The following is a 24,822-nucleotide window of genomic DNA, read 5'->3' as shown; positions in this document are numbered from 1 at the left end:
CCTGCCTGGCTGCAGCAGCGACCTGAGTGAAGCAGGCAGAGATGTTGGTGTGGAAAGCCCACATCTAGATGGGTGCCTGCCACTCAGAAGCTCTCTCTTGTTGCCCTGCAGGCCGACAGTCGCCAATTTTTAAATTTCTTTTTCCCAAGAAAAGTGAGAAATCTGGATTTTTATGAGAAACCTCCTGATTTCTATGGATGGCAACTGATGCAAAGATTTTTGTGTTTGCTATTTAAACACAGTGCCACCTAAACAAAACCTTGAAGTAGGGGTGATATGCTGCATAGGCCATCAGGGTGCATGTTCTGAAGTCTTCCCTCCTCTCTAGGCCCCTTCCTGCCTTCTTACAGCTCTGCTCCCACCCTCTGCCCACCCCCGGCATGTCTGGCACCCCATGGGGATTTGGTCAGGGGAGTTTCTTCATGCTCCACTGAGATCAAGGGGATACACAGCCCAAAAAGGATGACTTGTTATGACTAAAATGACAGAGGCAGGCAGTTTAGAAAGTACCAGGTTTTATTATCTTTTTATCAAAAAAAATCAGTAACAGACAACAGTGTGAGAGGTGCCTATAGAGGACGTGCTCACTCCAACACAGCCCAAGGAGAAGGGCACTGGGGGCAGAAGAGGACCCAGCCAGCTGGGACCCTGGGTTGCAGTGGTGACGGGAGCTAATGGCCACTGGTGCAGCAAGGGAGGGTGCTTCCCCTCACCCCAGCCACTGGGGTCAGGAGGAGATATGACTGACCTGCCTGGGCTAAGCCACCAGGCCTCCCCTCTCAGGAGAGGGAGGATCCCAGACAACAGGCCCCAGCTGGGGCCTCATCAGCCCTCCCCCATTCCCCCTCCGCCTACCCAGGGAGACAAGGGTCGTCCCAGCACAGCTGAGGCTGTGACTCATTAAGCCAGTTCAGTTCTCTAGAACAGTGCTGTCCAATAGATGGACATGCTCTCTGCTGTCAATACAGTAGCCATGAGCCACATATAGTGATGCCTCTAGAAACGTGGTTAGTGCAACTGAGGAAGGAATTTTTAATCTTATGTGATTTTAATTGGCTTAACTTTAAACAGCCGCATGTGGTTACTGTATTGGATAGCACAGCCCTAGAGCGTGAAGAAAGCAAACCAAAGAACACCAGCTGGGTCCCAAACAGAAGGCAGAAAAGGCAGAACCGTTCACCTCAACTATTCCAGCCCCATCAGAAGGCACCAGGAACAGGGCAAGAGAAAAAGGCAAAAACCCACCCAGCCTCATGAAAATTCACTCGCTCAACCACCCAGCCACATCAAACTGAAAATACCACACTCTTTCCTGAAAAAATAGATTTATCTATTTTTCTAGAACCAAGGAAGAATAATAATATATTATAAGAACACAGACACAAATATCCCACCATCCCCTTCATTATATTTTGGGATCTGCTAAAAAAAAAAAAAAAAAAAAAAAAAAAAAAAAAAAAAAAAAAAAACTACGTTTCAGTACAAGCTATTTTATAAGAGGAAGCAGCTTCAGAAAGGGCCAAGGCCATGAGGAGCAGGGTTTAAAGTATAAAAAAAAAAAAAAAAAAAAAAAAACTGGGGAAGGGGTTTAATGAAAGAGAACAAAGAGAGAAGAGGGGAAGGGAGGCCCTATCTAAAGCTATAAATAGTAAAAAAAAAAAAAAAAAAAATTAATAAGAATCATCTCTCCAGCTCTTCTATCATTTTCAAGAAACAAACAAAAACAAAAACCATTAAATAGAAACATAGCAGGTGCCGTGGAAATGTGCAAGAGAATGAAGACACCTCGGCACCTCCACACTCTTGCCCAGGCAGAGAGATACACTCTGCACAAAGGAATGAACAGCAAAAAAAAAAAAACGAACAAACACTAAAAATAGATTTACAAATATTCTATAAATCCATTTCAGCATAAACTCTCAGCTCTTTTCCCCATCCTCCCCCCCAAATAAAAAAGATTGATTTCCAAAAGTCACTTGAAAGAGCCTAGAATGGCTCAAGGTATATACCACAGAGACTCCCGTAGTGTGATCACGAGTACCCATTTACAGAAACATCTCAAGGCGCGGGTGGTTCCAGTTCCTTCCCCCAGTTCCTGGCAGAGAGACCGGCTGTGAAAGGAAGGGAGGAAGGCCACTGCAGGAGGACCTCCAGCCAGGACTCCACACAACACCCGTTAGCCCCCTGGCTTCAGAGGGGCTCTGGATGAGGCATGGTCAGTATGGGCTTGAGGCCAGACCTAGATTCTTAACTGGAAGTTTGAGAAGTGATCCAATCCCAGGCTTGCCTTCAGAAAGGCCAGAAAGTTGAACCCATTTTCCTGCCAGGGAAACTGAGGCCCAAAGATCAAGAAGAACCTGGCAGAACAGTAGAAGACAATGTCTCTTCTGAACACTTCAAAGGTAATCAGAGCTGGAGATACTGACAAGTCAGTATTAGGTTGACCTCACCCTACTCTAATGTCCACCCTTCAAAATCCCCCGGCTTCCCTCCCTGCTAAAGTCCAAGCCAGTGCCCACAAGCAAGCTTCACGCGTAGAACTCATTGGTGGGGGCTTTCTTGTAGATGGGTTTCTTGCCCAGGTCATAGCTGCCTTCATCCTTCTTCTTCATACGGTACATGAGCAGGAGGATCAGGAAGACGGCAAAGAGGATGCCTACGACGCCACCCACAATCAGAGCTGGAGAGGAGGAGAGAGAAGAGGTGCGGGTGAGAGCTCCTCATCAGGACCTAGGGACCCTCTTTCCCCCACCATCAGTTCTCTTACAACCAGACGTCCTCACCGTCACCACTGCCTGTGCCAGGCAAGCTGACGCCTTATTGAAGTTGACCTCATGACCCCAGTTATAAGAAGGGGCTTGTTGGCATTTTAAGTCACTGAAGACCACAGGGCTAGTGCCAAGGCCACTACTTTTTTGTTTTGTTTTGTTTCTGAGATGAAGTCTCACTCTGTTGCCCAAGCTGGAGTGCAGTGGCGTGAACTCGGCTCACTGCAACCTCTACCTCCCGGGTTCAAGCAATTCTCCTGCCTCAGACTCCCGAGTAGCTGGGACTACAGGCACATGTCACCGTGCCTGGCTAATTTTTGTATTTTTAGTAGAGATGGGGTTTCACTATGTTGGCCAGGCTGGTCTTGAACTCCTGACCTCGCCCACCTTTGCCTCCTAAAGTGCTGGGATTACAGGCGTGAGCCATCGCACTCGGCCAAGGCCACTACTTTAACCCACATCTGCCTGAATCTAAAGCCCAGGCTCTTTCCAAACACCAAGCAGACTGCCCTGCAACAGCCTAGCACTAACTGAGCTAGGAACAGGAGAAAATGGTAGGCTATGGCTATCCCTATAGACATATTTATCCTGCAGTCCTTAGCACAGGGCACTCTCTAGCTTTCCCTGTGTGCATATTTACCTATATAGCCTACCCTTCATGGACAAGTATGTGCATTCAAAGTGCACACATGCAGAACATACTAATTCCAAGCTCTTATGTTACAATTACATACAGAACTCAGTAGCTAAAGCCTGGTTTTCACTCCTACCTCTCCTACTTCCTGGCTATGTGATTTGGGGCAAGTTTCCTTCATCTCCCTATTGTAAAATGGGAATAGCCATACCTTTCTCATACATTTGTCCTAAGGATTAAATAAATTAATCCACTCAAAGTGCTTAGAACAGTGCCTAGTGCATAGCATATTCTCAAGATTCATTAACTGAAAAGGTTTGAGGTTTGTATCTGTGTCCCGAACCCCCGGAATCAGGTGTGCACAACAGGAGGTACTTAATAAATGACACGTTCAGGCTCTGAGAGGAGAACCTGCCTAGTGTCAGGCAAAGATGGGCGTCTAACGGTGAGTGGGTCTGGCCTGTCCACTCTGCCAGGTGGCCTGAATGACTCTTTCCTGTTTGCTAGGGGCGGGGATGCCTCACAGAATCCCTTCTGTGGCAGATTGAGTCCCCTAATTCGGTCTTACTCGGGCTAAGAAGATTAATTTTCCATCCCTGCACACACTACAAATCTATGTACACAATGGGGACAGAGTGGCACAGAGGAGTCAAGCAAGGTTCTTTCTTAGGTAAAATCCTATGAAAAAGCAACAATAAAGTACCCCAGGAGGTGCCAGAGAAAGCACATGGAATATCAGGCATCAACCCCATTCTTGTCTCTATCATCTTTCCCTCTGATGGCCCCAGTTGCTCCATGAGGCCCTAGGTCTGCACTGGGACGACCCACAGGGTCAAGTTTCAAGCAGAGGCTCGGAAGCTGACTGTGGTCCTTGGTCCAAATGCCAGGTCTACCGCTTCCCAGCTTTGTGACTTCGCATAAGTTCTTTAGACTCAGTTTTGTATTGTAGGGATTCAATGAGAGGCACAGGAATCGCACAGTATACAGCAAGCATTTAATAAAGCTCCTGGGTGCTGATTAAAGCTTCTGGAATGGGGGATTCCACCATACCAGCTAACAATGTCACTTTTCACATAAGGCTCTTAGGCTTGTATAATTCTCAAATGGAAGATCAAATAGATAACCTGGCTTCAGTTCTTTTCTTACTATGTGGCCCAAAGCCTGGGCCTCAGTCTCCCCATGTGTAAGAAGCAGGTGCTTGTATTAACCAGTGGTTTTCAAATTTTTCTTTGGGAGCAATAGCATCTTTAGTTAATTAGAGCAAAACCTTATGCAAACCCAAAGCCTTATGCAAATCTTTTTACTTCTGAAACAAAAGCAAAAAGAACTTTGGCTCCGATACCAGGAAGCCGGGGTCAGGGCTGAGGTGGGCCCAGTCACCTGGGGCTGTGCTCCCAGGAACCCTCTTTACAAGAGGCAGGTGAGACCTTTTATCTGTCCTGGATGAATCCAGGCTCTGTCCCTATAGCTCAAGCCTCTTCGGAGCTGCTCACCCTGCTGATTCCCAGGAGACAGGAGCTACCCAGCATGGGCCCAGGGTGCCCACTTGCCGGGCCAGTTCATCCAGACAGGCCCTCAGCCATGACCTTGAGGAGTTCCCTCCATCCCTCTTGTCAACACCCTGGGACAAAACATTCCTCACGATGCACATTCCAGTAAAGAACTCTCAACTGAGGCCAAATCAGAACAGTCCTTTACAGTGTGCAAAGTTCTTTCATATTTTATTTTTCATGGACTCATTATATCAACCCCAGGAGGTATCACTGTACCCATTTTACAGATAGGGAAACTGAGGCTGATCAACTTCGAAAGCTTCTCAGCCAAGGTCACAAGGCTGCCAAGTGATACAGTAGCGGGAGGGGGAGCTAACCCAATTTGAAGGAGCCTCCAGACTTATAAGGGAAATTAACTTTTAATGATTAACTCCCAGATGCCAAACCTATACAGTGAAAGTCCTTTGAAAAATAAATGAGAAGGACTTAAGGCAAGAGAATGACTCAATGCCTATTTTCCAGAAGCCTTTGATAGGCACTTTTTCCTCGCCCTCCACCAGGCTGCACAGTCAGAGCCACCCCATAAGGGAGGTGTAGTCTTTCAATGTTCTAGAGGAACGTGAATGGGCAAAAGGAAGGGGCACCAAGGAGCCTCATGGGCTGGAGGCATCCCTGCCTGCAGGTGTTCTCCCCCACTGAGCCCCTTTCCACCTTCAGGGCATCTTATAAACAGCATGGGGCCTTACCTGCCAGGACCTCCGTTCTCTCAAAGATATTGCTGCCCTGCATAGTGCTGGACATGGACACCTTGTTAGACACATCCTCACTTGTTTCAATGGGTGAGATCCTCTTGGGAATAACCTCATTCTCCTCCAGTTTCTTGGTTTCAGTGGGGACTTGGCTCCCAGACCCTGCCTTCCCAGGGATATGGTTATCTAGAGGCACCTGGATGGGCAGAAAGGAGAAGAGACACTCAGCATATTTTGGAAGACTCAGGGCAAAGGGGACAGGGACATTCAGCCAGGCAGAGAATCTGGTTCTGCCATATTCAGCTGAACCATGTGGTCCTGGAGCAGGAATTGGCAACAACCTCTCCACAATTATGCTGCCAAAATGCTTATCCCCAACTTTTCTAGTATATCTGTCTTAAATGAAAAATGAATGCGACCAAGGGAACAGGGGAGCAGGTGCTCTCCTGCACTGCTGGCCACTGGTTATTCCAGACCAACCACCCTGGAAGCAGTTTGGCAAAACCTTAGACATCATTTGCGCTTTAAAGTAGCAGTCTTGCCCTGGAAACTCTATCTTACGGAGCTCTTCAGAGACTGCGTGTTAAAGATGCTTGCTGTAGCTCCTCTGCCTATGAAGGAGCCATTCTTTTATTCCTTTACTTTCTTAATAAACTTGCTTTCACTTTACTCTATGGACTCACCCTGAATTCTACCTTGTGCGAGATCCAAGAACCCTCTCCCTTGGGGTCTGGATCAGGAACCTTTCTGGTAACATCTTTCTGGAGAACCACAGAAGGGACGAGACGGACGAGACCCCGGAACAAAAAGGAAATGAACTGCAGCACTGATTGAAGGACTTTGGGTATCACCTTTTGTCAGAACTAAAAGTTATGAATGGCCCTCACCATACTGGCGCTTTCTGACTGAGCTCCTCCCTACAAGAGGCCCTAATAGTTAAGCAGGAATATCATCACCCTATTCAGCATGAAGAAGTTACAGAAGATGGATCTTTGTCCCGCTGCAACCTTTAGGATTAAGGGTTCTCTTATAAAAGGGAGGGGGAAAATGTCAGGTGTTTGAATCAGAGTGCCTACATCTTGAATAAGGGCTGGGTAAAATAAGGCTGAGACCTGCTGGGCCACATTCCCAGTAAGTTAAGCATTCTAAGTAACAGTATGAGATAGGAGGTCTGCACAAGATACAGGTCATAAAGACCTTTGTGATAAAACAGGTTGCAATAAAGAAGCCAGCTAAAACCCACCAAAACCAGGATAGCAATGAAACTGACCTCTGGTTGGCCTCACTGCTCATTATATGCTAATTATACTATATTAGCATGCTAAGAGATGCTCCCATCAATGCCATGACAATTTACAAATGTCCTGGCAAATCAGGAAGTTACTCTATATGGTCTAAAAAGGGGAGGACCCCCTGGTTCTGGGAATTGCCCACCCCTTTCTTGGAAAACTCATAAATAATCCTCCCCTTGCTTAGCATATAATCAAAAAATAACCATAAAAATGGGCAACCAGCAGCCAATGCCACTGCTCTACCTACGGAGTAGCCGTTCTTTTATTCCTTTACTTTCTTAATAAACTTGTTATCGCTCTGTAAAAATAAAAAAGATGTTTGCTGCAGTGTTATCATTTTAAAATGTTAAGAAATTATAAACCATTTTTCCATCAATAAAAGGAATCAGGTAAACTATTATGCAGCCTATAAAAATGACAAGAGCATTAAATTATGCAGGCAAATACTCATGACCAGTCTAAGTGAAAAACACAGTTCACAGAATTATATATGTATACTTTTTTTTTTTTTTTTGAATGGGAGTCTCACTCTGTCGCCCAGGCTGGGGTGCAATGGCTCTGCCCACTGCAACCTCTGCCTCCCAGGTTCAAGCGATTCTCCTACCTCAGCCTCCCAATGAAGTAGCCGGGACTATAGGTGCCCGCCACCAGGCCTGGCTAATTTTTTGTGTTTTTAGTAGAGATAGGGTTTCACCATGTTGGCCAGGCTGGTCTCGAACTCCTGACCTCAGGTGATCTGCCTGCCTTGGCCTCCCAAAGTGCTGGGATTACAGGCATTAGCCACTGCGCCTGGCCTGTATATATACTTTTATATCAATGCTAGGAAATAGCTATAAATGTAGAGAAAAGGAGTTGGTGTTGATGGTGACTATCCCTGCAGGGAGGATGGCCTACCAGCAACCTGCAAAATGAGGCTGGGACCAGATTTTTTTGTTTGTTTAACAGTCTGGCTCTGTCACCCAGACTGGAGTGCACTGGCACAATCTTGGCTCACTGCAACCTCTGCCTCCTGGACTTAAGCCATTCTCCCACCTCAGCCTCTCAAGTAGCTGGGACTACAGGCACAATGCCACCACACCTGACTAATTTTTTTATTTTTCGTAGAGACAGGTTTCATCATGTTGCCCAGGCTGGTCTCAAACTCCTGACCTCAAGCCTCCCAAAGTGCTGGGATTGCAGGCCTGAGCCACCACGCCCAGCCCAGGGCCAGATTTTTAAAAAGCCTTCCCGCATAGTGGGGTAAGACCCCTCACTTATTCTGCCTATGGGGGCTGTATTTTCTGCCTCTCCTAATAGGTCTGCTGTAGAGGAGAAAAGTGGAAGAGGCAGAAGCATGTAGCTACTTACCAAGGGATGGATAACTTCAGGGCTGATCGTGGAGTCTTCCAAGTCATCTGTAAGGTCAGAATAGCTGTGTGAGTGTGAGGCCCATTACCCCAGGAAAATGACCCCTTCAGCCAGGGTTGGTGGTAGCTCCACCTTACAACCAGCCTCCAAATGCTCAATGTCCAGCAAGCAAGCTTCCCCACCCCTACCTCAGTCATCTCATCTGTAAAATGGGGCTCCTCAGACCCACCCCCTGGCTCTTTCACAGGAATGTGTGAGCTGGCCGCTGGGCAGAGGCTTCATTTGCTCTAAACCCTTGCTCTGCAAAGTGTGGATCCAAAAACCAAGAGCAACACCTGAGAGTTGGTTAGAAATGTAGAATTTCAAGGCCAGGCACGGTGGCTCACACCTGTAATCCCAGCATTTTGGGCGGCCAAGGCGGGCAGATCACTTGAGGTCAGGAGTTCGAGAGCAGCCTGGCCAACATAGTGAAACCCTATCTCTGATAAAAATACAAAACTTATCCAGGCGTGATGGCAGGCGCCTGTAATCCCAGCTACTCGGGAAGCTGAGGCAGGAGAATCACTTGAACCTGGTTGGCAGAGGTTGCAGTGAGCCAAGATCGTGCCACTGCACTCCAGCCTGGGTGACAGAACAAGACTTTGTCTCAAAAAAAAAAAAAAAAAAAAAAAAATGTAGAATTTCAGGGCTGACTGAATCAAAATCTACTTTTTTTTTTTTTTTTTCTTTTGAGACAGAGTCTCTCTCTCTGTCGCCTGGGCTGGAGTGCAGTGGTGCCATCTCGGCTCACTGTAACCTCCACCTCCTGGGTTCAAGGGATTCTCCTGCCTCAGCCTCCGAAGTAGCGGGAACTACAGGGGTGTGCCACGATGCCCAGCTGATTTTTGTATTTTTAGTAGAGACGAGGTTTCACCATGTTGGTTGGCCAGGATGGTCTCGATCTCTTGACCTCATGATCCACCCGCCTTGGCCTCCCAAAGCGCTTGGATTACAGGTGTAAGCCACCATGCCCGGCCAAAATCTACATTTTAACAAGATCCCCAGTGAATTAACTATTGAGAAAGAAAACTCTAACTGCAATATTAAAACATTTACTGGATGACTATGTGAGATGATGGATATATTAATTAACTCCACTGTAGTAACGTTTTTACTATCTATATGTATCCCATAACATCATGTTGTGTGCCTTAAATGCACATAATAAAATTTATGTTTTTATTTTTATTTTTTTTCAAGATGGAGTCTTGCTCTGTCACCAGGCTGGAGTGCAAGCAGTGCGATCTCAGCTCACTGCAACCTCTGCCTCGCAGGTTCAAGCAATTCTCCTGTCTCAGCCTCCCAAGTAGCCAGCATTAGAGGCACCCGACACCACACCTGGATAATTTTTGTATTTTTAGTAGAAACGGGGTTTCACCATGTTGGCCAGGTGGGTCTCAAACACCTGACCTCGTGGATCTGCCTGCCTTGGCCTCCCAAAGTGCTGGGATTACAGGCATGAGCCACCACACCTGATCATAAAATTTATATTTTTAAAAAACCAAACACACATGTACTGAGTGCTTGGTGGGTGCCAAAAGCTTTGTCAGTTCAGTCCCCACAACACTGATGTACTTACTATCTTTATTATTCCCATTTTACAGATTAGAAAACTGAGGCTCAGTTCACACAGGGTGGAGGCTTGAACTCAGGACCATGTGACTCCAGAGCTAAAACTTGCGATCATTAACACCTCTCTGCACATAGGAGGGACATTTATCAGCTGTCTGGCCTGGAGGCCTTGGGCCCTTCACCCACCCCACCCCCACTGAAGCAGGGACTTGTTCTTGGTTTCCCAACTACATCTCTGCCCACTCATGCCCCCTCCCACCCCATCCCCGCTTCTAAACTGCTACTTTTCTTTCTTTTTTTTTGAGACAAAGGTCTCACTCTGTCACCCAGGCTGGAGTACAGTAGCATGATCTTGGTTCACTGCAGTCCCAACCTCCTAGGCTCAAGGGGATCCTCCCACCTCAGCCTCCCAAGTAACTGGGACTCCTACAGGTGCATGCCACCACGTCTGGCCAATTTTTGTGTTTTTGTAGAGACAAGTTCTCACCATGTGGCACAGGCTGGAACTTTTCCTTTCAGAGAAAGGAAAACATTCTATGGGTCCTCTTTCGCCACCCCAACCCTGTCCTGCCACCCAGCCTACCCTCACCCCACCCCCACCATGCCCTGCAGCAAAGAGAAGAGCCCATGAGGACAGGTTCAGGCTGGAGCTCAGAAAACCCGGAGCTACCAATGACTTCAAAGCAGCACACAGCTTGTCCCCAGGGGCTCTCAGGGATGGAAAAGGTTAATCCATTACTTTTGTCTCCCCTTTTTTTGAGAAGGAGGAAGGAAGGGCATTCTAGGAAAAGTCCCACAAAAATCCAAGTCTCAAGGCATGGGCACCCTCCTGGTTGCTTAGGCCACCACTCCCTCCAGCTTTGTGCCTACGCCTGCCCACCACACCTTCCGTACCCAGATCTCCAGAGCCAGACAGCTCAAAGTCATCAGATTCCTGCCCGGGTCCCACTACATCCTCATCATCTGGTAGGGCTCCGGAGAAGTATCGGCCTTCTAGGAGGTCCTGGGGGTCGATGACCTCAGTCTCTCGGATCTAAGATAAAGAAAGGAGACACATCAGCCAACATCCCCAGTGCTCCATGACAGCCGATGCCCGAAAGCTAGTGAAGTGGGCATTCAAAAACTAAAAAGAGACCAGGCCAGGGCCTGGAGACCTGCGTCCTGGATCCCACTCTACCTCTAACTCGCCGTGTGTCCTTAAGCAAGTCTCTTTCCCATTCTGTGCAAATAAAAATAGTACATGAGGCTGGGTACTGTGGCTCACACCTGTAATCCCAACACTTTGGGAGGCTGAGGCAGGTGGATCACCTGAGGTCAGGAGTTCAAGACCAGCCTGGCCAACACGGTGAAACCCCATCTCTACTACAAATACAAAAATTAGCTGGGCGTGGTGGCTTGCACCTGTAGTCCCAGCTACTTGGGAGGCCGAGACAGGAGAATTGCTTGAACCCGGGAGATGGAGGTTGCAGTGAGCCAGGATCGCGCCGCTGCACTGTAGCCTGAGCTATAGAGTGAGACCCCCGTCTCAAAAAAAAAAAATAAAAATAGTAAATGAGGTAATAATCAAAGTATTAATATGGCTAGGTATCATTTACCAAGCACTTGCTGTGTGCCGGGCCCTGTTTTAATAACTCTGGAGGCATGTTATTCACTTATTTTTACAGCCGAGAGAGTCATTTTCTTTTGGTGACACAGCTGGCGGATGGAAGAGCAAGGATTGCACACACAGGGCTGCCTGACTTCAGAGCCAGGAGTCTCCATGCACAGGGCCCTGGGATGCTACACTCCAGGGCTCTGTGATGCAGGGGCAGCTGATTCACACAGGACAGGGAGTGGGCTGCTGGTTCTGGTCTTGCCCAGTCCAGGACACTTTTCCCAGCTGAGTCAGTCTGGGCCGGGACAGACAGGGCTGTCTCACGCACACCCTAAGACAGCCTTAGGTCAGGGCGCTGCCCAGACCTGATGACTCAGGAGTGCACTCCTGGATTCAGTCTTGCCTTCCAAACATCTCCCACAGATCGGCTCTGCTGGCAGCACCATGCAGACACCAAGAGGCACAATCCTCACCTTCACAGACCATCCACTCCAGTACCCATAAACGTCACTCAGCCACTACCCCATGGAGACACAGCTGATCATGACAGAGTCTCAGGTCCGCTCCCACCAAACAGCTTGCCAAAGGAAAGTGTCAAAGGTCCCGGGCAGCCCTACAGTACATCAGGTACCCTGCTCCCATCCTGCAGCTCCACGGAGTGGGAACAAAGCACCCTCAAGAGCACAGGAAGCATTTGGATGCCCATCACCCTTCCTCCAGCTTCTGGGCTCAGGCTTCTGTTTGCCCAGAGAACAGCTGCTCTGAGCAAAGTTCATTATTCTATTAATTAATTCAAACATTAAAGTGCCTAGTATTTGCCAGGAGAGCTGGGGTTTTTCATTAAGTTCAATACACCATGCCCCTCCCGCTGCAAGACATTGCCATCTCCAGACCCTGTAACTGCGGGAGCTGGGAGTCTGCTTAGAATCACAGAATTCCAGGACCCAAGGAGCTCCTGTCCTCCTGTTCCACACAACTTGAATCTGAGCCTGGAACAGGGCAAGGACTTGCCCAAGGTCACACAGAGTGTTCGCTACATAACTCAGGATAGAAAGAGGTCAGGTCTCTGTTTCGGACATCCCAGCCTGTCCTTCACTCAGCTGAGACTGTCATTGACAAAGGAGGGGGTGTGAGAAGGAGCATCTGTCCCTGAGATAAGGCTACTGTCATTGCAGGAGAGGCCCAGGAAAGCTGCCTCGGAGCCACTCCTGTACTCTCCCCCTGGGCTTCCGGGGAGAGGCAGGTGGAGCCTGACCCTCATGCCCCTCTTCCACCCCCACAGTGGGAGGATGCTGGATTCTCGGAAGGGAGCGGGGTCAGGCTGCAAGAAAGGCAGTGGCCAGGAATCACTCTCTCCCCAGGGAGTGGGGAGAATCTCTGCTGAACGCTTGGCACCCGTGGGGGTGGAAAGCCAGAGAGGTTAAGTCCTGGTCAGAGATGACTTCATGACTCGGGAATCAGGAGCTGCTGGGCTGCTGGTGCTGGAATTCAAGCCCCCGCACATAGCCCGTGCCTGTGGCTTTGGTTTGGCAGAGCAGGAGGAAGGCTCCCCGTGGCTGCCCAAGTGCCTATACCTAAGGGCAGGGTCCCTGGGCTCCTACTTCCATCTCCTGCGGCAAATCCCCCAAGAACCCAAGTGACAGGCCTTCAACAAGCACACAGCCTCTCTAGGTCCTTTGAATAGTCCCTTTTTGCAGAGATGGAAACAAGGGCTCAGAAAAGTAAAGTCACTTGTCCAAGGCCACACGAGCAGGAAGTAGCCACACTGGACCAGAACCAAGGCATCACTCACCTGGATCTTTAACCACAAACACATAAACACATGCATGAACACATATGCACACGGGGCCACCAGCCTGCCCCAGGCTCCAAGGGAGCCCTGTTAAGTCGGTGGGGTGGGGGAGGGTCAAATCCAGTCAGGAGAAAGAAAGAATGGTACACTTTGGCCACTTGTTGACCAGGTGAAAGTCCTCAATAGGGGCTGTAGTTCCATCAGGAGATTTGTCTCAGGCTGAGAGACCTTTTCCCACTCCTCATTGCCCCTGGGAGCCACGGAATGTTGTTTATGCATCCAGCCTCTCTTCAGTATGTGAAAGTGCTAAGAGATATTTCAAAACAACCCATGGGATTAGCATGCCCATTGGCTGTTAGGAATTACCTCCGTTTTACATTAAAGAAATGAAGGCTATGAGCGAAAGTGGGGTGTGAAGATCTTGCAGCCAAGTCAGCAGCAAAACCAAGGCTGAAACCAAGATTTATTTCCAGTTCAGCCTTCTTTGTGGGCACCTGTTCATCCTTAACCTTTCATTTTTATATTCAGTTTTCAAAAAAGAAACTAGTCTAGTCTAAAGTCACCCCGGGGCTCCGTGGCATGGCCGGGATTCGATACTATTCCAAAGTTCTGGAAAGATGGAGTCTTCAAAGGCTGCATTTAGATGAGCCCAGGATTTCCCTCCTACAGCAAGTCAAGGGGCTGGGAAGAAACTTCTTTTAGCTCCCAGTGGTGATGGGAGGACAGAGGGAATTAAATCTCTCCTTCAGCTCTGGAAGTCCCCTCTCTGCCCTGTTTTGGTCCCTTCTCCACCCATGAGCTCTGACAAGAAGGAAGGAAACTCCCAAGTGGGTAAGAGCCATTTAGGACTAGGCCAGCAAGACGGGACCAAGCCCTGTGGGATTGTGGGCAATCGCTCTTTTTTCTGTAAAGGTTGGGAAGTCACCAGCGGCCCTCCTCTCCTCCGCCCTCTTTTCAGATAAAGCCCATTCAGTCTGGGATGGCTTTGAAGAACCAGGCCACCCAGCAGCCAGACCCAGCCCTGACCAGAGATGGACCCCGCCCTGCTCCTGGCTAAGAATGTGGTCTGTTCTCCTCAGCTCACCCCACCTTTGCCCAGGCATGTGTGTTCATGTGTGTACATGCAAAGGCACCCTCTGGGCCCTCAAGTCTCCTTGTATCTTTGTCCCTTTCATGAACACACAACAGAAATTACCAACTAAATAAGACAGTGGTGGCTAGGCACAGTGGCTTAATCCCAACATTTTGGGAGGCCAAGGTGGGAGGATCACTTGAGCCCAGGAGTTTGAGATCAGCCTGGGCAACATGGTGAAACCCCATCTCTACAAAAATTAGCCAAATGTGGTTGTGCATGCCTGTGGTCCCAGCTACTCGGGAGGCTGAGGTGGGAGGATCACTTGAGACCAGGAGGTCAAGGCTGCAGTGAGCTATGATTGCACCACTGCACTCCAGCCTGGGTGACAGAGGAAGACCCTGTCTCCAAAAAATAAAAAATAGGGCAGTGGGCCTGGGTCCCACAGACCCTGCCGGCCCTGTGGCTGGTGGGGATATGGGATCAGTGCCTGGGGTTTAGAGATCCTAGATTCTTCCCCAGACTGTTGGGGAGAAAGAAGGGAGGGCAAGTGCTCTTTTGTTCTATAGAAACTAACACCTGCCAACAGAAGGTATCTGATTTTATAACCTAGCAAACAGACAAGACGACAAGGGACTTTGCCAAGGTCATCCAAGCAGCTGGCAGCAGAGATGGACTTAGAACCCAGGTCTCCTGGTTCCCAGATTGGAATTACCTTCTCTCCCCTTCGAGGGTCTTGGCTGCCCCTAAGCGTCTCAGCAAATCCACAGGCAGCAGCTGTCATTACAGTTATACTCCCCATCTAGTCTTTTGGCTATAGGCATGAAGCTACGAAAAGATCCTATCCCAACCCTATCCCCAAATCCTATGGCTTCTGTCACTCCAGGAAAAGCATGAGTGACTAAAAGGAGTATCCACTACATGCCAAGCACCATGTTGGGTTCTTCATTTATACGAGTTCATTTAATTGGCAAAATAGCTTTGCAAGGTGCTCTACCCATTTTGCAGACGGGAAAACTAAGGTTCAGCTGAGTCACTTATCCAATGTCATGCAACTAGAAAGCAATAGAGCTGGGATTCAAATCCAGATCTTTCTCAAGACCACATCCTAACCACAACTAGACTTCTCACTGCCACCCACTCTTCACTTCTCTCCAGCCTAACCCGCCAGTCCACAACACACTGCCTGGGCCAGGGCTCCAGGGCACCCCTGCTCCTGCCCAGGAGTAAACAAAGATGAAAGTGATATTGCTTAAACAAAGGAACAGAAACTTGGCTGGGGCACCAGGGAGGAGTTCAGGGTCTGGGCTTGGATAACTGTGAACTAATGAGAGCCTCCCCGCACCTGGCTCCTCCCCAGGGGAGGCAGGGTTGGGGACACACCTGACCCTTCTTTCAGGAGGCAAGACCAGAAGGGTAATAATTGGGTAAGCCAAATTTAGTGGGGAGAGGGGATGGCAAGTACCTGGGGCTCCAACACCTGGACCCACCAGAATGATTTCTGGCAGGCGACCCCCAGCAGTGTACACTAGTAGTAACTGTTCTTCCCCACCCCACCCACTTCTTTAAGGGCCAGACATTCCCCAGAATGGCTAAAACCTGGGGCCCACAACTGTGACTCTACCACCCGGAGTGGTCGTGCATCAAGGCAGATTCACAAGTGTGAGTTCTGCCACTTCCTAACTATATGAGCTTGGGAGTTTATTTCATCTCTGAAATCCTTGGTTTCTTCTTTTGTGACTAGGGCTGGTAGCACCTTGCAGGGTGATGAGGAGTAAGTGGAATGCATTTGTGTGTGCAAGGGACCCAGCACGTGGCCTGGTACACAGCAGGTGATCAATGAATAGTGGCTGTGATTAACCCCCACCTGCCTTCCTCCTGGCCAGTGGGATTAGTGCTCAAAGGATCAGAGGCCTGGGAAAACTTGCAGAGGCAGTTCTATCGCTGGAAGGAAGTTTGCCTGGGGACAGGGAGATGGTGCTTTGCAAACTGTAAAGGAATATAACCTATAATGGGTTATCATTTTGCTTCTGAGCCCAGAGACTTTTCAACAACCAGTCAGGTCCCTTCAGACTGTGGGAAAAAAAAGATGCAGATAGTCAGAGACCTGCCCAAGGTCACACAGCTTTGACCACCTGTCCTAAGCAGATAGAGGTAAAGACCATTTTTATTTTCCCCGAAGGTACAAATGACAGTGATCAGAAACACCTGAAATTCTACTTGGGGACCTGGGTCCCCAGGGACAAAAAAAAAGTATTTAGAAGGTAAAAAGAAACTACACACCAATCCATGGTCTGGTGCTCTGGTGCCTGCCTGAATGGTTAAACCAGGTCTGGGGTGGGGGTGGAGTGAGGGTTCAAATGTCGCCTTCAAGGTCGGGTTACTCTGAACACAATCACTCAGGAGACCGCCAGGCCTGGCACTGCCAGCAACCAGCTTTTCACCAAGCCCCAAGGCAGTCCATTCCCATAGCAAGAACTCCAGGATCCTAGGGTACCAGCTAGAAATGGGGGAAGGGTTCAGGAGCCTCTGGACGTCTCCCTGCCAGGAGCTGATCCGGCACCTTTGTTATCAACTCTCTGGATGATCGTGGACAATTCCCTTCTCTGAGCCTCAGTTTCCCAATCTGTAAAAGGTCTCAAAGAGACAAGCCTCCCTCTGTCCCAGCCCGGTAACCAAGCTGGGCATTGCTCCGATTACTGGTGGAGACAGCCAGGAGGGGGCTGGCTCCCTCAGGGCCTCGGAGACAGAGGTGCATTGAAGCTGGAGCTTGTAATCTAGGCAGCAGATCCGAAATCCCTGCTGGATCCGAGGGCTAGGGAGGCTCTTGGGATGTAAACAAACCTCCTGTGTTCTCAGAGCAGAGAACCCACGCTGCAGCCTTGTCTCAGTTGATTAGATCAGCCCTGGGTCTGGCTTCCTGCCTCTTCCCAGCCTCCCTCACCACCCCGCAGAGAAGCCATCCTCCAGACCAGGTCAGTCTGTCCCACAGACGGCTCCGGCAGGGCTTCCCCAAGGCGAGGAGTATCCCCACTCTGGGTAGCCGGGCCAGCCATGTGCCACAGCTGCCCCCACGCCCAGAGGCTGGAGTGACACCGCCAGTTCCCGCAGGCCGGCCACTGACTGCTGGGCTTCACCAAGTCACTGTTTCCACACATACCAGCCTCTCCCTGCCTCCCCTTTCCATTACCCCAGGTGTCACCTGACCAGCAGCCTCTTCTACTGTGCCAGAGAAAACTGGAGCAGCCGAGCTCCCTGGCCTGGAGGACGGGGGAGGGGTGAGACGCAGCCTGAAGGGGTGGGAGCCGCTGAATAGGAAGGTCTGGGCTGATGGCCGGGGTTGGGGGAAACGGGAGGCATGAACAAGGCTGGGAAGTGGGGGAGGGAGGGAGGATGACTGTAGAAAGGTCAAAGCCAGAAAGAACTGCTGAGATCAGAGTGACCTTTTGGGGAGTACTGAAGCCCCCTGAAAAGGATAAAAAGGTCTAAACCTCAATAACTGTAACTCTTAGTTTACATTTTCAACACATGCACAGACACCACCTCCCCAAAGCTAAACTCTGGCCAGGTTAAGAACCCTTGTCTAGGTGCTAATAAAGCCAGAACTTTACAAGTTTGCCAAACACCGATTATGACCTTTGAGTGCCACAGGTGTTTTATAGAGGACACTGGGGTTCACATCAACAAAGTGACGTATTAACTGTGTGTGTCCCTGGGTGAGCAGCAGAGCTAGGACAGGGTCTGGAGTTTTCTGTACCGTTTTTCAGTCACCCAGCCTTCAGCAGACAGGACCAGAGAGGCCCCAGTGAGGTTCAAGAATGCGCCTAAAGGTCACCACTGAGTTAATGACAAACCAGCCCAAGAAGTCAGGCTTGTTCTTCTAAGGTTAAATGAGACCCCAACTGTTGACATACGTGTTCTCTCTCCTCCCTCCCTAGGGCACCATGCAGTGAAAATATACGAGAAACTGGCTTTTCAGAACACTGTACCTTTTCTGTCCACCAACACCTCACCCCCCAAAGTGCTATTTGCAATTACTCAGCCTCCTTAAGAGTAGAAACTCTGCCCCTCCAGCACAGGAGGGTGACCCCAAGTCCTGGGCCGTGTCCAGAGTGGTCCGTTACCCTTGGCAAACCCCCTGCCCCCTCTCCCTCCAGGCTTCAGCACGAGGCTCCAGCAAATCCCAGCAGGAGAGGTGGGGCTGCCCAGAACTGGTTCTTGTTTAAACATAAACCCATTCAATAATTAGCAAACAGCCCACTTCTAAGATAAACAAATAGGAGATTCGGACTCCAACAGCCCCACCCTGGACTTCTCCCTTCCCACCTCCCAGTGTGGGGGTAGATAAGGGGGATAAGGGGAATGGGAGAAAGCTTTCCAGGAGGAGATAGGACCCCCTGGCATGAAGGTGGCCTGGGCAAGGAAGGGAACTGTCACTAAGTAACACCTCCTCCCTACCAGGCATGGTACTAGGTGCCTTTATTTACAGGCCTGTCGTCTCCTTTAAGCTTCGCCACACTGGTATCATGATCTTCTTAACAGACTGGGAGGCTGGGGCTCAGAGGTTGAGTAGCAGGACTGAGTTCATGTAACTAGTAAGAGGTGGACTTAGCACGTCTGGAGTTAGGTCTGCCTAACACCAAGCCAATGTTTCAATGCCCTCTGGCCAGCCCCAGGAAGCAAAGAGGGGTCATCACAAATATCAGAAAATCCTGGGGTCAAACCAAACCTGAACGGTACCAGCTTTTGCTCGATGAAAAAATGCAGGCCAGTTGCAGCCTCAGTTTTGCCTTAAAGGGGAAAACAGTACTACCTGCTCTGCAGAGGTCTAAAGCCCCATTTTGAGGACTGGCTGCACAACGTACAATGTCAAAGTCCACACGCAGGCAATGTACAATGTCAAAGCCCACACGTGAAAGTGCCGGCCCTAGTACAAACATTTCCTGTATGTCCCCTCAAGGCCCTGGACACTGAAACAATGACTCCCAAAGGACGAGGTAAAACTCTGAGCGCATTCCAACACCCCCACCACAGAGCTGTCCTATTAGCCAAGAGTTTGAAAGGAAATGGGTGACTCAGGCAGGCTACGCTAGCATGCAGTGACTCACAGCGCTCGGTGCAGCCCCTTACCCCAATTTTAAGCGATCATTTGGAAATCATACCTGCCTGTCCAGTCCGGGAGGTTGAAGGACAGCTAGGAGCCAACTTCTCCCAACAGGGAGCTGGGGCTGGGAGCCCAGCCTGGCTTCCCCAGCTCCCCATTCAGGCAAGCTTAGCACTCAAAGTCCTTGGAAAAGCCCTCTGTTTCTAGGAGCTGGGGATGGCAGGAGCCGAATGTCCCCTCACCCCCACTTCTCTTCTGAGACTGGGATTTGTTTAGACTTTACCAACGAGACTAGGAAAGGGCCCCTCCCCTCATCAATGGGCTCTCCGGGCAGGAAGGACCTTAGAAGGCAATGGTCCAGCCTCCTTATTTTAGAGTTGGGGGCACTGAGACCCAGAAATAGGGCATGTTTGCTCAAGGTCACCCAGCAATGCAGAAGTAGGACCTAAGGTATCTACCTTCAAACCCAGCAAATTTCCTCATCTGGAATATTCTGAGGACACTCAAACCAGACACCTTGCCCTATCAGTCGGACCTGATTCTGACCTTAGCAAGCCACTGCATTCCTCTGAGCATCCATTTCCTGTAAAAATAGAGAAAATAGTACCTTGCAGTACGGGGAGATATTCCTACTAGAAATAAATAACATTAATGAACCATTTAGAATAAAGTTACATGCATGAATTTATTCATTCATACAAGCATTTCCTGAGTACTAACTAGGGGACAGGTATTTCACAAAAACAAATAGAGCAGAGTTCCTGCCCTGGGTGTGTGGGGGTGGAGGGGGAGGGGATTCAGAATTTGGTGGAGTATGTTCATTCCTTCTTAATTCCTTCAAGAGAGAGACCTCTTTTGAATAGTAGGTACTTAAGTTATTAATCAAATTCAGAGATGGAAAGGACTCGAGGCCACCCTGTTCAAATCTTTCATTTTATGATGGGGGATGTCAGCCCAGAAGGGAAAGAAGCCTCCCCCCAACCTCATGGAACCCTCCAAATCATGGCCCAAATATTTTCCTGGGTGTTTGATAACTCCCTGGGCTCGAGAAGTCCCAAGAGCTCTCACTGTTCACTCAAGGGTCCTAGAAGTCCCTCGGCTTCCGGCCCACCCCCGCTCAAGAAGAGGACGCTGTAGAAGACCAGAAATGTCCTTAAACTATCAAGTACACTTGATAGGTGGGGGACACTTCCCCAGAACTGCCTGGGCCTGGGGCCAAGTCAGTAGGCTGTGCCCCTGGGTAGAAACACCTTTGGGTGGAGGGGACTCCCTAAAAAAGGCTGCCTTTAATTGGCCTGAGAGGGAGTGGCAGGAAGGCAGATCAGGGAATGCTCCCAGCTGGACAGGAAGAACTGGTTTAGTATAGCAAGCCCAGCCAAACAGAGGAGAGGACAGCTGGGTACTGAGCCTGGGTTCCCTTCCAAAACATGGGGGTGGTAAGGGGAATGATGGAACAGTGGGGGGAACACCACTCACAATGGGAGGACTACTAGTCAGAGATCCTGGGGTCCTGGATGCTCTCTGCTAACTCAAAGTAGTACCATTTTACCTGTCACATTTGGAAAGTGGGCATAATAGAATCCCCATGTGATAGGTCTTTTTTGTGAGGATAAAATGCACCAGATCTGTCATACAAAAAGTACTCTATCAATCCTAGCTGCTATTAGCAAAGTCCTTCTCCCTGGGCCTCCTCACTTTTCTCTACCTGCAAAAAGAAAAGGACATGCTGGATCATCTCTTCAGTCCAAGCCAACTGTGACTAGGTCTGATTTTTCCAACCACAACCTAGAAAAGAGGGAGGGGATAGGCCAAAGGGGAAGCCCTGTGCCCCAGTTACAGGCAGGAGGTCTGTGATATTAGCCAGGAAGGAGAGAGCTGAGGTCAGGATGAGACTTGATACCTTTCTCAGGAAGCAGCTGCCCAGGGCTGATGTCTCCTCCAGCTGATGGGTCACCCAGGCAGGACTGACACAGTCCCCTTCCCCCAAACCACATCCTTCAGAATGTCCCCAGGACACAGCTGTCTGCTCAGCACCCCGAAGCACCTGCAGACTCACAGCCCCGGGAGGAAACTGGCATGTGATTGGGCACATGGTGACCTCAGCAACCTCCTGGGTCCTTTCCTCTTTTTCCCTGTACTGCCCAGGAGGTATCCCTTCGGATGCTTCCCCAGTTGCTTGACCCCAACACATCCTTCAGGGCCTAGTTCAGAGCAGAGCACTGCGCCAGAGGCAGAAGGCTTGGGTCCTCAGCCACTAACCTTTCAGGCAAGGTAGCCCTTGGTTTAGGTTAAGTCATCACCTCACTGGCCTTGTTTCCTTCCCACCTCAGAATTCCTTTGCCTTCCAGCCTAAAATCTCAACCTTCAGTTACCAAGTATGGGACGCTTGGAGTAGCACAAAGCATAGAAGCTAAAGCAGAAACTTGAAAGCCTGGCTGCCTAAATTTCAATCTGACTCACCGTTTATTGTTTATTAACTGTGTGACCCTGGGCAAGTTACTTAACCTCTCTAGCCTCAGGACCAGTTTAAGAACAATACACAGTAGGATTGTTGTTGGAATTAAGCTCCTTGATATACCCATTAGAAAGTTATTAGAACAATGTCTGGCCCCCCACAAAGGTGCTAAATGTTTGCAATCATCATGGCATGCCTGGAATTGTGCTGAAGTATTGCCTAGGGTCTCATTCATTCCTCAAGAAGAGCCTGCAGGCAGAATCAACCTTCCCCTAAGTAAATTCAGAGGAATAGGAGCCCCAAGGCTTTCAAAGAAATTAACATTAGTGGTTAAACTGCAAGGACTCACTCTCTCTGAAAACTGGAGCTAAAGGGCACAAAAGGGGCACAAAGCTCAGGCACTGGGGGACAGATTGCCTTCACCAGTAATTCCCATGCCCCCAGTTTCCCAGATGAGATTGACCCCCTCCTCCTCAGCTGGCTGTGGGGATGGATAGAGCTTCTGCTGGCCCAGGGACAGTTATGACAGAGACCAGTGGGCAGTGAGAATGTTTCTCTGGGCTGATCGAGGCCTTCTCTCCCCCAACCCTCTTCACCTCACTCAAGGTGGATGCTTCAATTTTCTTATCTGCAATTGAGAAAAAATGAACACACTTCTTGCAGAAAGCAGAAGCTCAACTCCTGGCTAAATGTTGAGTCTAAACCATTCCTCTCCTCTGTCCTTGAAAAGAGCAGAGTCCCCAACTTTCTAGAAACCCTAAAGCAGTAGCAGTCCCCTCTTGCCCCATTCCCTCAGATCCGTGGTGCAGTATTGGGAAGAGATTCAGAAGGGCAGGACTTTGCCCTAAGTCACAAGTCAATGACAGAGCTGGGGCCACAACTGAGGTCAGGGCTCAGTTCTCGCTGGTGTGTGAAAGAGGGCCTCGCACAACCCTAAACCCCTCCCCCTTCCGAGTACACGCAGCCCCCGGATACCCAGGCCATCTCGGATCCTAAAGCTGTCCGCTCTGGGCGCCTAGAAAGCGAGGAGGGGATTCAGCGCTCCAAGCCTGCCCCACGGTCACCAGGGAAGGGACGAGGGTGTGGGAGTTGAAGAGTTGACACCGGCTTAGTCACTAACGAGCCCGCAGGACCAGGGGAGGCGGGAAGAGCAACAGGCGAGGGGCGCACGGCGCGTGAAGCCATCCCGGAGATGGCCCGTGACCCCGGAGCAAAGTTTCCAACAAAGTTTCCCGGGCCCCGGTGTCCGGTTGGGGGTGGCGTACCGCTCCCCGATCCCACGCTCCAAGGAACAAAGGAGGCACCGGCCTGAGGCCCCCCCGCCCCCTCGGGGACCTCCAAGCACCCACCGACTCGGCGACTCCGCCTACGAAGAGCAGCAGCAGCGCGAACAGACGGGCGGGGGCCATGTCACCGCGGACTGGAGAGGGCGCGCAGGCTGCAGCAAGTGGCCCCAGGCGGGCGCGCCACCCATCTTATAGGCGGCCTACCGGCCCCGCCCCGGCCCGCCCCCGCCCCGCCGCCTGCACCCCGCCCGGAATTCCCCAGTGGAAGCGAGGCCTGTGGGGCACTGCGCCCGCCCGCGGAGTTGGAAACCCCAAGGGACCCACCCTGCCAGCGCCCCCCCCGCCCCCCCGGCTCCTAGTCAACCCCTAGTCCTACCCTCCAGGAGCTACAACCTCCTTTATTTGACCCACTTCTAGGCAGGTCCCCAGAGATCACTGCGTCTAACCCCATTTTACAGTTGGGGAAACTAAGGCCCAGGAACGGGAAGGACTTACCTAGGGTGTCGAGTTTAGACCAGCCTTCAAACAGGGTGTGCTCCCCTCTGAAGATACAGAACTTCCCAAATGGGATGTGAACAGTGTTAAGACCGGGGACAGCAAACTATTCTGTAAAGGGCTAAATATTTTAGGTTTTGCGGGCCATACGATCACTGTGGCAACTATTCAAACTCCAGCGTCGTAGCTCAAAAGCAGCCATAAATACTAAAGGAATGAGGGCGGCTAGGTCCTAGTAAAACATTACTGATAGACACCGACATTTGAACTTCATATAATTTTCATGTGTCACGAAATACTATTATTCTTTTAACCTTTTTCCCAACCATTTAAACATGCAAAAATCGGCTGGGCTCTACCGCTCAGGCCTGTAATCCCAGCACTTTGGGAGGCCAAGGAATAGGAGGATCCCTTGAGCCCAGGAATTGGAGACCAGCCTGGGCAACATAATGAGACCCCATCTCTACAAAAAGTTTTTAAAGAAATTAACCAGGCATTGTGGTGCACCCCTGTGGCCCCAGCTACTCTGGAGGCTGAGGTGGGAGGACTGCTTGAGCCAGGGAGATGAAAGCTGCAGTGAGCCATGATTGCTCACTGCACAGTGAGACCCTGTCTCAAAAATAAATAAATAAATAGATAAATAACATTTTAAAATAAAAATGCAGGACGGATGTAGCGAGTCATGCCTGTAATCTCAGCACTTTGGGAGGCCGAGGCGGCAGATCGCTTGAGCTCAGGAGTTTGAGACCAGCCTGGCCAACATGCTGAAACGCCATCTCTACAAAATACAAAAATTATCCAAGCATGGTTACCTGTGCCTGTAATCCCAGCTGCTCTGGAGGCTGAGGCAGGAGAATCGTTTGAACCCGAGGGGCAGAGGTTGCAGTGAGCTGAGGTCTCCCCACTCCACTCCAGCCTGGGCAACAGAGCAAGACTCCATCTCAAAAAAATAAAAAATAAAAATGCAAAAACCATTCTTAGCAGTGGGCTGAACAAAAATAGGCAGTGGGCCTCAGCCACTCTGAGACCACTTAGTGACCACTGACGCTGGTCTCAGAGTGGCTGATTTCTGTTCTAAGGGCTTCATCTTCCAGATTTTGAACTTTCTTAAAAGTTTGATCTCTCTGAGA

The 24,822-nt window shown here is 49.9% G+C and overlaps 1 protein-coding gene across 2 annotated transcripts; it reads right to left on the bottom strand.

Moving 5' to 3' along the window:
• Positions 1-498: 498 nt before the first annotated feature.
• On the bottom strand, positions 499-23,368 carry LOC105496534 (syndecan 4). Of its 2 annotated transcripts, none has more exons than XM_071079227.1 (5): positions 23,261-23,368; positions 10,780-10,927; positions 8,284-8,330; positions 5,642-5,840; positions 499-2,680 (listed from the first exon to the last, which is right to left on the bottom strand). In XM_071079227.1, exons 1-5 carry the CDS (start codon positions 23,318-23,320, stop codon positions 2,529-2,531), a joined length of 606 nt encoding a protein of 201 aa, XP_070935328.1. In that variant the 5' UTR covers positions 23,321-23,368; the 3' UTR covers positions 499-2,528. The 2 variants fall into 2 exon arrangements, with proteins under 2 accessions (XP_070935328.1, XP_070935329.1); XM_071079228.1 differs by having other exon boundaries at positions 10,789-10,927.
• Positions 23,369-24,822: the final 1,454 nt, after the last annotated feature.

Source organism: Macaca nemestrina, chromosome 15 (genome assembly GCF_043159975.1).
Source record: "Macaca nemestrina isolate mMacNem1 chromosome 15, mMacNem.hap1, whole genome shotgun sequence".
In the NCBI taxonomy this organism is placed as follows: Eukaryota; Metazoa; Chordata; class Mammalia; order Primates; family Cercopithecidae; genus Macaca; species Macaca nemestrina.
This window is presented reverse-complemented; position numbering and strand designations above follow the sequence as displayed.

Bases quoted from the DNA above. Each gene is read 5' to 3' on its own strand.
- LOC105496534 (XM_071079227.1), bottom strand. From the start codon at position 23,320: ATGGCCCCCGCCCGTCTGTTCGCGCTGCTGCTGCTCTTCGTAGGCGGA. The intron at 10,928-23,260 runs GTGGGTGCTTGG...TCTTTATCTTAG, and splicing joins TAGGCGGAGTCGCCGAGTCG to ATCCGAGAGACTGAGGTCAT. The intron at 8,331-10,779 runs GTGTGGTGGGCA...CTGACCTTACAG, and splicing joins TGGAGATCTGGGTACGGAAG to ATGACTTGGAAGACTCCACG.